Raw genomic sequence first — 13,726 nt, 5'->3', positions numbered from 1 at the left:
AAACCTGCGGGTGAATTCTGCGTGTCTGAGAAATACCCGCAGTCTCAGACTTGAAATCAAGTCTAGCTGAACGTTGCGTATGGTATCTGGACGGCCCGTACGCAAACCTTAACTACACATCGCCGGTGTACAATCTAACCCGCATTTAGGAGTAAAACACGAAAGAGCAAGCATGGCGACGTCCGCCGCAGTTCGATTTCTACCAAGAAACTACCACAAGTTCCAGCCTTCTCTTGCATGCTGGAGATGCACAGTTGTGCATAAGAGAGAGCTTAGGACACAAGGGTTTGATGGCAGGAGTAGTCTGTTGCGGACTTGCATTGGAAAACAATTTGATGGTAAAAATTTGGTATTGAATTTGTATCGGACTATAATTTTGGCATTTGCAATTCATATTTCGTGTACAGCTTATTACGACGTCAGAATTGGGGGCGGGGGGTTGGGTGAGGGAGGAGTGCATAGACCTTGTGACATTCTCTCTTTTATTCCGCCAAATAGACGCTATCGATACGCTACAAACAAATAATATCATAAATTGTTTCTTAACAAACATTCTACAGTACGTACACAGACAGTTTTGCTTTGTAGAAATTCCGTAGCCTTTCTAATTTTTCTAACCATGCTAACGCTTCACGTGGACAGTTGAGTTTAGTAAGTTAGACTTAGTCTCCCCGACAAAAGTCAAAATGTTTGCTAGCTAACAATGTATGGTGGGAAAAGTTTCCGTATGGCGCCACCACTTTTTCATTCGATATGAAATAATCTGATTTACCTCCATGAGATATCCCTTTTTGTAAAAATGAGTGAAAAAGTAGTGGCGCCATACGGAAAGTTGTCCCTGGTGCGTGCAAGGGTTGTATTCAATTGTAAGACAAGTTGAATTTTGATTAGCTCTCTGAATCCTTGGCCAAACATCCGACCCAGTTTTTAAAAGCTAAGCAGTTGGTTGGTGATCCAAACCAACTTGGCTGTAGTGTAGGTACTGAATCCAGTCAAATCCTGAATGAATGTACATAGGCCTACTGTACTAACACTAATGGTGTTAACACTTTAGATTTGGACGTAAGCTCAGGCTCAGACTTCTACTTCTACTGGATGCAATGCAGAGGAACTTCTTGTCCATGAGCGGTGCAGGGGTGCGTTTGTACAATGAATATGCAAGTACAAACTCATCGCTGCTTACATATGTGCAAGTTCTCGAGTGTGCACAATGGTTAACTAAAGTTTGGAACCCAGGCTGGTCGACCATTGGTTGACTACTGCGGTCGACCATTTGGAACCATATGAGGGGCCGTTTATGACTAAATGAGCAAAACCACATAATATAAGAGCAAAACTACGGACATACTGCACTACGGACGTACTGCACTACGGACATACTGCACTACGAACGTATTGCTGCCGGCCAAATCAAAGACTTGTATAAATACAGGGAGAATAGGTGCTCGGTGGCACGATGTCTGATTGACTTGGTTGCTTTTCTGGTATTAATTTTTTGTTGAAAATAGGTCGGCTCCAATTGTGTGTGTGTGTGTGTGAGCTCCGGACCGATGTCTGATTAACTTGGTTATTTTCAGTTAAAATAGATCGGTTTAAGTGTGTGTGTGAGCTCGGGACGGGCGGCTTATGTTTTATATTGAGTTGGAACCGGGTATGTCTTAGAACTGAGCTTTTTTTTGGAACCGGAACCGAGCCCCAAACTTTCTGGAACCGCCCAAGCTTAGTCCAAACAGCATGTTCCATTATAATGTGTATGAAGCGCAGAGGCGAACCAGTGACACTATAGAGAAAATGCAAAAAGGTTGACTAGACTTCCAAAGTGAGTCGTTCGAGTGAGTGCGTCACTGCGCATGTACGTTGCTGGTCAATAGTCAACCACGGGTCAACTACTTATGCCCACTTGTTCTTGCTCAATGTTGTAATTGTTTTGTTTTGTTTTTTCTCTTCAGGATCCATTCATACTGCTTCCAGCAGACTGATTCACACAAGTTCAGCTTTCTCAGCGATCTCTGATCCATACAAAGTCCTTGGAGTTGCAAAGAATGCCTCGCAAAAGGATATCAAGAAAGCTTACTATGAGGTATGAGCAAAGAGTAGAGTATGCTAATTATAAAAACAATAATTAAAACCCTAACGATGCTAATTGAAACAATATGCTCCAAATGGTAATAATTGTTGTAATCTGTGATTTGAGGCATTGCATGGTGAGGTATCAACATATATTTGGTTTGCGGTAACACCATGTGTGTATCTACTTGTGAGGTAGAGTTTGTTCTTAGAGAACTGTCTTTCTTTATTATTCTACCGCGGAGCACATTTATCGGATGTTTGGGAGACTTCTCAGTTCGTAAAAGCAGGACAGTTCTTTTCAGTGGTGGTATAAAAACATTTTCTCGTAAAGGGATCAACATTTTTTTATCACGATGATGAGTAAAACATTGTTTCTGTTTTTGGTTTTGTAAGACTTGTTTTTATAGAACTCAACATAACAGTTACATTGGCTCGGCTCATGACAAGATCGATGTCTGAAAATCAAAGTGCTCCAGAGACATTCCGAATGATTGCAACAGTCGATCTTTCTACTTCTAGCACAACCAGTCGCTCCTACACTGTAACTGTTTCAGTCGTTAAACCTTTCATGGACTTTATTCAGAATTTTTCTGAAACAGGTGTTTGGTTGTACATCAGTTTGGTTGTACATCAGTTTGGTGGTAGTATTGCAGTTAAGACAATCTGTTTATCGTGCATTTTCATATTTTCTTCATTGAGCTTTTGGAAATTATCCAGGTTCATCAAAGTGTTACTAACAAAAGACTAACGGTATGATTTTTCTGTTTTCTTTTAGTTAGCAAAGAAATATCATCCGGACAAGAACAAAAACAACAAAGAAGCTGCCAAGAAATTTGCGGAACTGGCTGAAGCATATGAGGTTTGTAGACTTGGTGGTTTTAGAAACCTCAATGTCGATAAGTTGTCTCAGAAAAGTAAGATGGTGGGACTTAGACACATACGCACTATAATAGTTGGGCCTGGGCAAATTATTTGAATATCCGGTTAATGGCGAATAGGTTTTCCTAACGAATAGGTTTTCCTAGGTTTTTTCTTAACCAGATATCCGCATAGGGCGCGAATACCCATTTATAAACCGGATAGTTCTGTAATTACAACCAAGTAACCGGATATTCTTTTAATATCCGAATATCCGCGGACGTCGGGCGACAACTGACATCAATGTTTTGTCTGAATCCTAATGAAACTTCTATTAAGACAGCATAAAACAGCATAAATTAAGTATTTAACTATGCTCACCTCCGTGAAGAGTTACAACAATGACATATCTGACGTAATTTGTTCAAAGATTACAACAGTTTTCCTTCACGTAGAGTCAATCATGATCAAAAGAAAAAGCAAATCGCCATCTTTAAATTAGATCCGGTTATTTTTATTTTTTATTGCAGCAAAAAAAACATTTTTTATATTTTTTTTATATTTTGTTTTTAATAGCGCCTTCTAGCGCCGAAAAACTATTTCCGGTTAATTTCGGGTAGTTGGCCAGCAGTATCCGAATATCAAAATTTCACTATTCTCCCAGCACTAGTAATAGTTTGCTTTCCCCAAAACCTTCCTCTGTATAGCCATTGGTGAAGTGAATGAAGGAATTTGTCTTTAGTATTATTCCTTGTTAAAGCCATTGGACACTTTCTGAACAGAACAAAAATTAAAAGTTTACAGATTTACAAATAACTTACATGGTTTACAGAAGGTAATGGTGAAATACTTCCCTTCACGTATTATTCCATGAAATGCTTTACTTTTCGAGAAAACATTAAAACAATTATCGATTCTCGATATCGAGAATAACAGATTTATTTTAAACACATCCCATGACACAGCGAAACATGCGGAAACAAGGGTGGGTTTTGCCGTTATTTTCTCCCGACTCCGATGACCGATTGGGCCTAAATTTTCACAGGTTTGTTATTTTATATTTAAGTTGTGATACACGAAGTGTGGGCCTTTGGACAATACTGTTTACCGATGTTGTGCGATTGCTTTAAAGGTACTGGACCCTATTGGTAGTTTCTGAAATAGAGAATAATAATAAGAAAAAGTCTTTCCCCAAAAGATTGAAAGACTGAAAAGTGTACCAACTTTGTAAATTAAGTGTAAAGGTTATTTCTTGTCTTCAGTGAGGAAGTTTTTGTTAGTGTTTGTGATAACCTGTAGTTGATTATTGTGTTAGCGCCCTCTATTGACTGGTGGGAGAAAAGGTGTTTTGTAGTTGTGTTGGCATCCATCTTGTTGTTTATTAAAGTCATGTACACATGGTTTCGTTAACCTAATCCAGTTAGTTAAGTCAGCTTGAAGTTACTACATTTTGGCGACGAGGATGGGATCCTGCTAAACAGGGAGAACATCCAGAAGAAATCTCAGTATGAATACCTTTGGGAATATCGGTGAATTTCAAGATGAAAAGGACAGTGAAGCATGGCCTCTGTATGTGGAACGATTGAAGCAGTTTTTTGAAGCAAACGATGTAGAGGATGCTGGTAAGCAGAGAGCTATTTTGTTAAGTGTTTGTGGTGCTGACACATATAAGTTGATATCAAGCCTTGTAGCACCAGCAAAACCAGGAGAAAAGACTTTTGATGAACTAATATCGATTGCTAAGGATCATTTCAACCCACTACCTTCGGTAATCGTTCAGCGATATAAGTTTAACACACGCATTCAGCAACAAGGAGAGACAACTGCAGAATTTGTTGCTGAATTACGCCGTCTCGCACGACACTGTGAGTATGGGTCTACACTAGAGGATATGTTGCGTGATCGCTTAGTATGTGGCTTAAAGGATGAGCGAGTGCAACGAAGGCTGTTATCAGAGCCCTCCCTTAAATTCAAGAAAGCGTGGGAAATTTCACAAGCCATGGAGCTAGCCATGAAGAATGCCAAAGACCTTCAAAGAAACCTCGAGTCTTTGCCCGTACCAGTGGCCGCTGGACCCCTGCAGCAAGCCAATAAAGTTGCTAGTAGTACCAGCGCCAGGGGGCCTAACCAAACAAGGCCATATCCACAACAAGCACAGCCCCACAAACAAGGTACACACTTCACTAAATGTTATCGATGTGGACGCACGGATCACTCTGCAAATGATTGCAGAGTACGTTTGTATATTTGTCATAACTGTGGAAAACAGGGACATCTAGCCAAAGTTTGTCGGGGTGGTAAATCGTCTTCCACCCCAGTAGAGTCAAAAGTCCACAAGGATAAAGCGTACTGCATGGAACCTGACTTCGAAAACCCTGTGAATGCAGAAGCTAACTATACAATGTATAAAACCTCGGCACAAAACAAAGAGCCACCGCTTATCGCAAATGTACTGATAAACAAATGTAAGGTCTCAATGGAAATTGACACTGGTGCTTCTGTCTCCATCATGAGTGAGACCACTTATGATTCCATATTTAAGCACAAGAAACCTTCACTTCGTACCGGGGAACACGTCGAGTTACGAACTTATACAGGCCAGAAAATACCTGTGGTTGGTACGTGTTCAGTCACAGTAGAACACAACGATCAGAAGACTCAACTCTCACTTCTCATTGTGTCGGGTCAAGGACCAAATCTTCTCGGACGAGATTGGCTGCGCCATCTTAAGTTAGCGTGGCAAGAAATTCACCATGTCAGGCACACTGATTCGACTGCTGAGATTATGAATCATTATGAAGAGTTATTTCGGGATGACTTGGGTAAACTAAAAGGACAACCTGTAAAAATAAATATCAAAACAGATGCAAAGCCCAAGTTCTGTAAGGCGAGAACCGTGCCCTTCTCCATGAAAAAACAAGTGGAAGATGAACTCGATAGACTCCAAAAGAGTGGTGTCATTGAACCAGTAACATTCTCGCGTTGGGCAGCACCCATTGTTCCAGTGATTAAAGAAAATGGGCAAATCAGAATCTGTGGAGATTACAAGGCCACAGTAAATCAGGCTGCTAATGTTGACTCATACCCCCTTCCTCGAGTGGAGGAATTGTTCGCTGCAATGTCTGGTGGTCAGACATTTAGCAAGCTCGATCTCAGTCATGCTTACTTGCAACTTGTGCTCGATGAACCATCGCGTGAACTTGCGACAATTAACACTCACCGTGGACTGTTCCAGTATACGAGAATGCCTTTTGGAATTTCAGCTGCACCCGCCATTTTCCAACGGACCATTGAAAGTTTGTTAGCTGACATTCCCCAAGCAGTGGCATTTCTCGATGATATCCTTGTTACAGGTAAATCTGAATCAGAGCACATTGCTAATCTTGATCGAGTACTTACCAGACTACAAAGTGCAGGCCTCCGACTGAAACAGGAGAAATGTAAGTTCTTCGCACCAGAGGTAGTTTACCTCGGACATCGCATAAATGCAACAGGCTTGCATCCCACAACAGAGAAGGTGCAAGCGATAAAGGATGCGCCAGTCCCCCGTAATGTAACTGAGTTAAAATCCTACCTGGGTATTCTCAACTACTACGCAAAGTTTTTGCCCAACTTGTCGTCGCTCATAGCCCCTTTGCACTGTTTGTTGAGGAAGGACACCTGCTGGTCATGGGACACAGCCCAGGATAAAGCCTTCCGTGACTCTAAGGAATTGTTAGTTTCAGCTCAAGTTCTGGTGCATTACAACCCAGAGAAGGAGTTAGTGCTATCATGTGATGCTAGTCCATATGGTGTGGGCGCAGTGCTGCCCAACCGAATGTCCGATGGAACAGAACATCCAATTGCGTACGCATCACGTTCCCTGTCTCCACCAGAGCGTAATTATTCGCAACTAGACAAGGAAGGATTAGCAATGGTCTTTGGAGTAAAAAAGTTCCATCAGTATGTGTACGGTAGGAAGTTTGAGATATCTACTGATCATAAGCCGTTGCTCGGTTTATTAGGTGAAGGGCGAATGATACCCCCCATGGCATCATCCAGAATTCAGCGGTGGGCACTTACACTTTCCGCTTATGATTACCAGTTAGTCTACAAACCAGGGTCATTAAATGGTAATGCCGATGCACTGAGCAGATTACCATTACCCCATACACCTTCGCATGTACCAGTTCCAGCGGATTATGTCATGGTCATGGATCACATGGAGTCAACACCAGTCAGCCCAGAGAAAATTCGCCTTTGGACAGGCCGAGACCCGGTACTGTCACAGGTGCGATCATTTGTGATGAATGGTTGGCCAGCAGAATGTGCAAATTCAGCATTGCAGCCATACATCTGTCGTAAAACAGAATTAAGCATCCAAGACGGCTGCATAATGTGGGGGTCACGTGTTGTCATCCCCCCACAGGGTCGCCAGCGTCTTGTGGAGGAGTTACATGAATCGCATCCTGGAGTGTCACGCATGAAATCGTTGGGTCGCAGTTATGTATGGTGGCCCTGCATGGACAAAGACATTGAGAGTAAAGTCAAACAGTGTTCGCCATGCCAAACCTCACGTCAATCGCCACCAGTTGCACCACTGCACCCATGGGAGTGGCCCCAGCGTCCATGGTCACGCCTTCACGTGGATTATGCAGGTCCGTTTATGGGACGAATGTTTCTCATAATTGTTGATGCACATAGCAAATGGCTAGATATACATGCTATGCATAGTGCAACGTCACTGGCTACAGTAGAGAAGCTGCGTCAGACCTTCGCGACACATGGATTGCCAGATATTATTGTTTCCGATAATGGCAGTAATTTCACCAGTGCAGAGTTTCAGGAATTCTTGAGAAGGAATGGCATTAAACATGTCCGGTCCGCGCCATTCCACCCATCATCCAACGGGTTGGCTGAGCGTGCAGTTCAGTCTTTTAAGGCCGCGATGAGACGTATGAATGAGGGTACTGTTGAGACAAAGTTGTCACGATTCTTGTTCACATATCGCACCACGCCACATGCCACGACAGGAATTTCCCCAGCTCAATTGTTGATGAATCGTCGACCGCAGACAAGACTTGATTTGGTCCGTCCAGATCTACGACGTCGAGTAACCAACAAGCAATGTGCACAGAAGGAACATCATGATAAACACGCAAAACCTCGCTCGTTTAATGTGAACGACACCGTTTATGTGCATAATTATGCGCCTGGCCCTAGATGGATGGCAGGGCGTGTAGTATCATTGTGTGGCCATCTTATGTACACAGTCCTACTTGAGGATGGTCGTGTGTGGAGACGCCATGTTGATCAAATGCGTTTCCGAGATGTGTCAACCACACCCAGTTTGGAGCCAAATTGGCCCATTCCTTCATCGGAGAGGGAGGAAATGGTTGGTGAACAACCACTTGTACAGATTGACAGTACACCATCAGTGGAAGAGCCAAGTCCAATGCCAGCAGAGCAGACAGGCTCACAGAACACAGAACCAGACATTGAACTTCGCAGATCCACACGCGTTCGCACCAAACCTGAACTCTATGGATTTCCAGATCTGTGACTCTAAAAAACACAGTTCTTCTTTTGTTACCATGGAAACAGTTGTTGATTAATAATAGTTCCTCATGTAACAATGGAACCAGCCAATAGGTTAATGTATGTTTTCCTACAGACCCGTGGATGTTGGTTCTGAAACTAATTCTCTTGGATTTAATGTTCTAGTGTTCAAGTTGTTGTTTCCTTAAAGTTGTTGTGTTAAGTATTATCTAAAGGAGGAGTTGTGATAACCTGTAGTTGATTATTGTGTTAGCGCCCTCTATTGACTGGTTGTAGAAAAGGTGTTTTGTAGTTGTGTTGGCATCCATCTTGTTGTTTATTAAAGTCATGTACACATGGTTTCGTTAACCTAATCCAGTTAGTTAAGTCAGCTTGAAGTTACTACAGTGTTCTAACCCTAACACATTACTTCCTAAAATTTACCATGTGATGGCAGTATAACCTATTATTTGAATCCTTGATTCTGATTGGTCGATCCATAGCAACAAGGAATGTGATATAAACTTATATCGCACCGCCAATATCACGCCCTGCTTATTGTGTGTTCTAACTCTGCGTATTGCGCTTTTATACATGTACCGTAATTTTCGGATTATAAACCGCGCGGCGTATAAACCGCACTTCCTCAAAATATACAAAAAAATATTTAGGTGTCGGCGTATATGCCGCGCGGCGTATAAACCGCGACCAAAATAAAAATAAAAAACATGAAAAAACTAACCTCAAAACACGGAAGTGAAGTACGCAAACCTGCCGCGCGTTACGGGTGATTTTTTTATCTCACACTATCAGTCCTGAGTTATACTTTTTTTCCATCAACAACCCTTTTCAAGAATTTGCGATTTGATGATCGGTTGTGTTGACCATGTTTTGTGAACTTCTTTAGGAACAAACTGTCCGTGAAATCAAAGATCGGTCGACAACGCACACCGAGAAATTGAACTTTGCCCTGCATCGCATCGCCCTCTGTAGACGAAAGTTGTCCACGTTTGATTAGACTGGGCCCTGAGCCTCGAAGCGTGCGTCAGACGTTCAAGCTATTTGTTGTACAATGGGCAGCCGCTCTACTCGATCCGTCCGAAGTCGAGCCAATATTTTATGAATGGAACTATCACCGGCCAATCAACAACGGCCAATCATCAAACGGCCAATCACCGCATGCGTCCGTACACACAAAGGGGCCGTGCTTGTTTGCGGTCCTCTTTGTGGCGATGTGCAGTGACAGGCGGGCGGCACATCAGTCAGTCTTGTATAGTTGCCGCAATGTGGGAGTTGCGTCGTAATTGCGTAGAAATGTATTGAAGTTTACACTATTGATCGTAATTGAAATGATCTATTATAGGATAGTATTCTTTTTGTAAGCTGGCAGCACGCCCTTTGCGGGACCACATTATTGTTTGTGTTGGATAATTATTGATGAAAGTTACAACTGAAAATACGTTTATTATTGTGATACTGAAAAAACCCAATAACAGTTTTAAAAATTGACAAAGTTAAATCCTACTTTATTTGTAGGTAAGTGAGATCGTGTTGCAATAAAAATTAACTTCAGACAGTGCGTTGACTATCGTTTCAACATAGGATTCGTCTGCAGAAGCAGTGATAAAGAAACAGTGCGAAGATTTATATCCAAGGAATCCTTTGCCTTCCGTTTTGTTTAAATAGAAAATAGACAAACCAAAACCAAACAGTCCTTTTCAGGGCTACATGTACCACAACACAAACGAGAGTTGTCTATGACTGTTGTTTCTGTTTACAATGTTTAAAGGAACATTTTTTAAACATGTAAACAGCTCCTAAAAAAATTCCTTTATAAAATATAAACGAAATAATAATGGGGACGGCTAAAGTTGTTCCCTCACTTTTATTGTATAGCGGTTGAAACAAAATACGCTACCTTATTGTTTGCGTAATCATAAGGACAGGGGATTCACTTTTATTAAACATCGGAGTAGACGGGAAATAAGGTTGAAATGGGTCTTTCAATAAGAAAAGTGGTTGTTTCTCCCTCCCTTTTATTGTAGTCCCACAACGAGGATCCACAACAGATATTGCAACGACGGACGGGCGGACGGATGTAGCGTGTGTGTAGTAATGTATCCTGCAGCGTGCACATTATGCACATGTACACATGCGAGTTCGTAAAGCTAGCAATCTGTTAATTGCGCTGCTCAATCTCGAAATTGCACAACAGATGTTGGGGGGCACCGTATTGAGCGATGTTCGCCGACGGGTTGCGCTACGCCATCATATTTGCGCCGCCTGGAAATAAAATTCCCAATGTTACTGGACTCAACAATCAGGCGGTTTGAAAACGTTTTGTTTGACCCCCGGCGCGGCATAGTTCTTTGCGTACGTCCATTCACCATTCTGCTGTTGAGGTGTGCGTGGTTGACCTGAAGAATGGATGTCTGACGTCAGTATATAAAGATCGTGGGATAAATAGACAGGGGACGAGTCTATTTCGCTGAGACACGAGTATAGCTTGAATGTCTGACGTCAGCATGTAGAGATCGCTAGGATAAATAGACGGGCACCAGTCTAGTCTAACCCGAGTTGCGCTGAGAGGGGGAGCTGAGGGCGGTTGATAAACGTTTTACAAAGGAAACACGGATCGGAATACAATTGTGGTGGGATTTTCAACAGGATTTTGTCATCACACAGGCAGGTTTTTGTTCTCGTTGAAGAAAAAAAACATTATTAAAATAGTTTACGAACGATCTTTCTTTTAAAAAATGACGTTTTTTCTCTTAAATATTTATACGTCGGCTTACAAGCCGCCCGGAGAATAAACCGCAGGAGTTCAAAAAAATGTCAAAATCAACATATAAACCGCGGTTTATAATCCGAAAATTACGGTAAGCTTTACGCAAAACATACAGCTTATATAAAAAGTGAATATAAATTTCTGAGGTGGCGCTTTTGCGTCAAATGCTTATCGTCACATGCGTTGCTTGAAGTTTGCTTGAAGATAAATTCGTTATCACAGGCTAGTTTGAGGAAATACATTATAAGTTATCACATAGGCGTGAGTGGAATACAGAAAAATATAGCGCTTCTGCGTCCCATATCCAACAAGGCCGAAGGCCAAGTTGGATATGGGACGCAGACGCGCTATATTTTTTGTATTTCCAGGAGCGCGCGTGTGATAACGTATTTATATTCAAGCAAACTTGCCGCGTGACATAGAACACACAAGACGCATGGTAGTGAATTAGCCGTGCAATATAGGTTTTTTTAAACCACTCCATTCTGCGAATCTGATTGGAGGATTAGCGCGTACTTGAAGATAAAAAAATATAGCACGTCTGTTTCCCATTTCGAACTAATAATAACTGAAAACATTCTATGATTTAGGTATTAGGTGATGACAGTAGGAGGCGTGAATATGATACGATGGGAGCAGCTGGATTTGGAGGCAGTGGAGGTGGATTCCAGCAAGGTCAACAATGGCAACAAACAAATATAGATCCAGAGGAACTCTTCAGGAAGATCTTCGGCAATGCTGGATTTGGAGGAGGCAATAACGGGGCGTCTGTTGGCGATTCGGTGTTTGGTGGATTTGACAGAGGTCATGAGGTGAGGTCATTATGTTATTGTTGCACGCTGTGATGGGGTTCATAGTGTTTTGTACATCCGAGGGGGCAAATGACACCCGAGGAGAAGCAGAGGCTTCCATTTGACCCTGAGGGTTAACAAAACCCACGGACCCCGTCACAGCGTGCAACAATTGTATAATGCAACAATTGTTTTGTTATATCATGGTTAAGTTATTATACCTCTTTCCAAAGTTCTGTTTTGTTGTCATCTTGAAACAATTTGACGCGAAAGAGTATGCATAGTTTAATGAGTAGACCAACAGTTGTTCAAATAAGAAACAATTATTTACTGTTCCCTCAAACCCGTGTCTGTTTCGTACTAAGTGCTGGAAATGGCCCAACGGTGGGAACGATCAAGGTGATGTACACCGGTCAACAAAAACTCATGTTATACCTCGGTAACAAATTGTGAAGTTTGATTGGTCGAGAACTAATCACGTGACGTGCAACAAAAACGCATATATACCATGGCTAAGGATGTGCGCTACGCATAATGCACAGCGCGGCGGTTAACATGAAAAGTGATGCTAACTGGTGTACATCACCTTGATCGTTCCCACCGTTGGTCGATTTCCAGCGCTGTGTACGAAACACACGCGGGTTCAAGGGAACAGGTGAAGAGTTGTTGCTTATTTGAACTGGTCGTATGCTTATTAAACCATGATTAAACTTTGCATTACTTCGTCGTAGTAATGTTTGAAGATGACAACAGAACTTCGAGAAGAGGAATAATAATGTTACCAAGGTATAACAAAACAATTGTTGCACGCTGTGACTGGGGTCCATGGTTTTTGTACACCCTCGAGGGAAAATGGCACCCTCGGCTTCGCCTCGGATGCCATTTGCCCCCTCGGGTGTACAAAACGCAATGGATCCCATCGAGCGTGCAACAATTGTATAATGTACCATGTCTAAGGATGTGCGCTATGCATAATACACATCCGTAGCCATGCTACATGCATTTTTGTATCACATCACGTGATTGGTTCTTGACCAATCAAACTTAACAATTTTTTACCGAGGTATAACAACTTTGTTTACTTTGATTGTATCTCAGGTTATGATGGATCTAACATTTAGCGAGGCTGCAAGAGGTATTAATAAAGAAGTGACCGTTTCCATGGAAGATGCTTGTGATCGCTGTAAAGGAAACAGAGCGGAACCAGGCTCCAAAATAGTCCGTTGTCACCACTGCAACGGAACGGGGCAGGTGAGTTCTAACCCCAAACTTGTGTTAAAGGCAGTGGACACTATTGGTAATTACTCAAAATAATTATTGGCATAAAACCTTTCTTGGTGACAAGTAATGGGGAGAGGTTGATGGTATAAAACATTGTGAGAAACGGCTGCCTCTTAAGTGCCATAGTTTTCGAGAAAGAAGTAAATTTCCACGAATTTGGTTTCGAGACCTCAGATTTAGAAATTGAGGTCTCGAAATCAACCATCTGAACGCACACAACTTCGTGTGACAAGGGTTATTTTTTTTTCATTATTATCTCGCAAGTTCAATGACCGATTGAGCTCAAATTTTCACAGGTTTGTTATTTTATGCATATGTTGAGATACACCAAGTGTGAAGGCTAGTCTTTGACAATTACCAATAGTGTCCACTGCCTTTAAAGGGTCTTGGTTCTTTTTGTAACACAAACCACAATGTCCAC

At 42.0% G+C, this 13,726-nt stretch overlaps 1 protein-coding gene across 3 annotated transcripts in view; it reads left to right on the top strand.

The window, feature by feature from the left end:
• The first annotated feature begins 165 nt into the window (after window positions 1-165).
• LOC139936686 (dnaJ homolog subfamily A member 3, mitochondrial-like) overlaps window positions 166-13,726 on the top strand; it is a 51,700-nt gene continuing 38,139 nt past the window's right edge. For all 3 annotated transcript variants that reach the window (XM_071931554.1, XM_071931553.1, XM_071931555.1), the window contains exons 1-5: window positions 166-338; window positions 1,950-2,080; window positions 2,846-2,929; window positions 11,824-12,045; window positions 13,123-13,275. In XM_071931554.1, the coding sequence (XP_071787655.1) occupies window positions 173-338; window positions 1,950-2,080; window positions 2,846-2,929; window positions 11,824-12,045; window positions 13,123-13,275 (756 nt within the window). In that variant the 5' untranslated portion in view covers window positions 166-172. The remainder of the gene's footprint in view (window positions 339-1,949; window positions 2,081-2,845; window positions 2,930-11,823; window positions 12,046-13,122; window positions 13,276-13,726) is intronic.

The sequence above is a fragment of the Asterias amurensis genome, chromosome 4 (assembly GCF_032118995.1).
Source record: "Asterias amurensis chromosome 4, ASM3211899v1".
NCBI lineage: Eukaryota > Metazoa > Echinodermata > Asteroidea > Forcipulatida > Asteriidae > Asterias > Asterias amurensis.
This window is presented reverse-complemented; position numbering and strand designations above follow the sequence as displayed.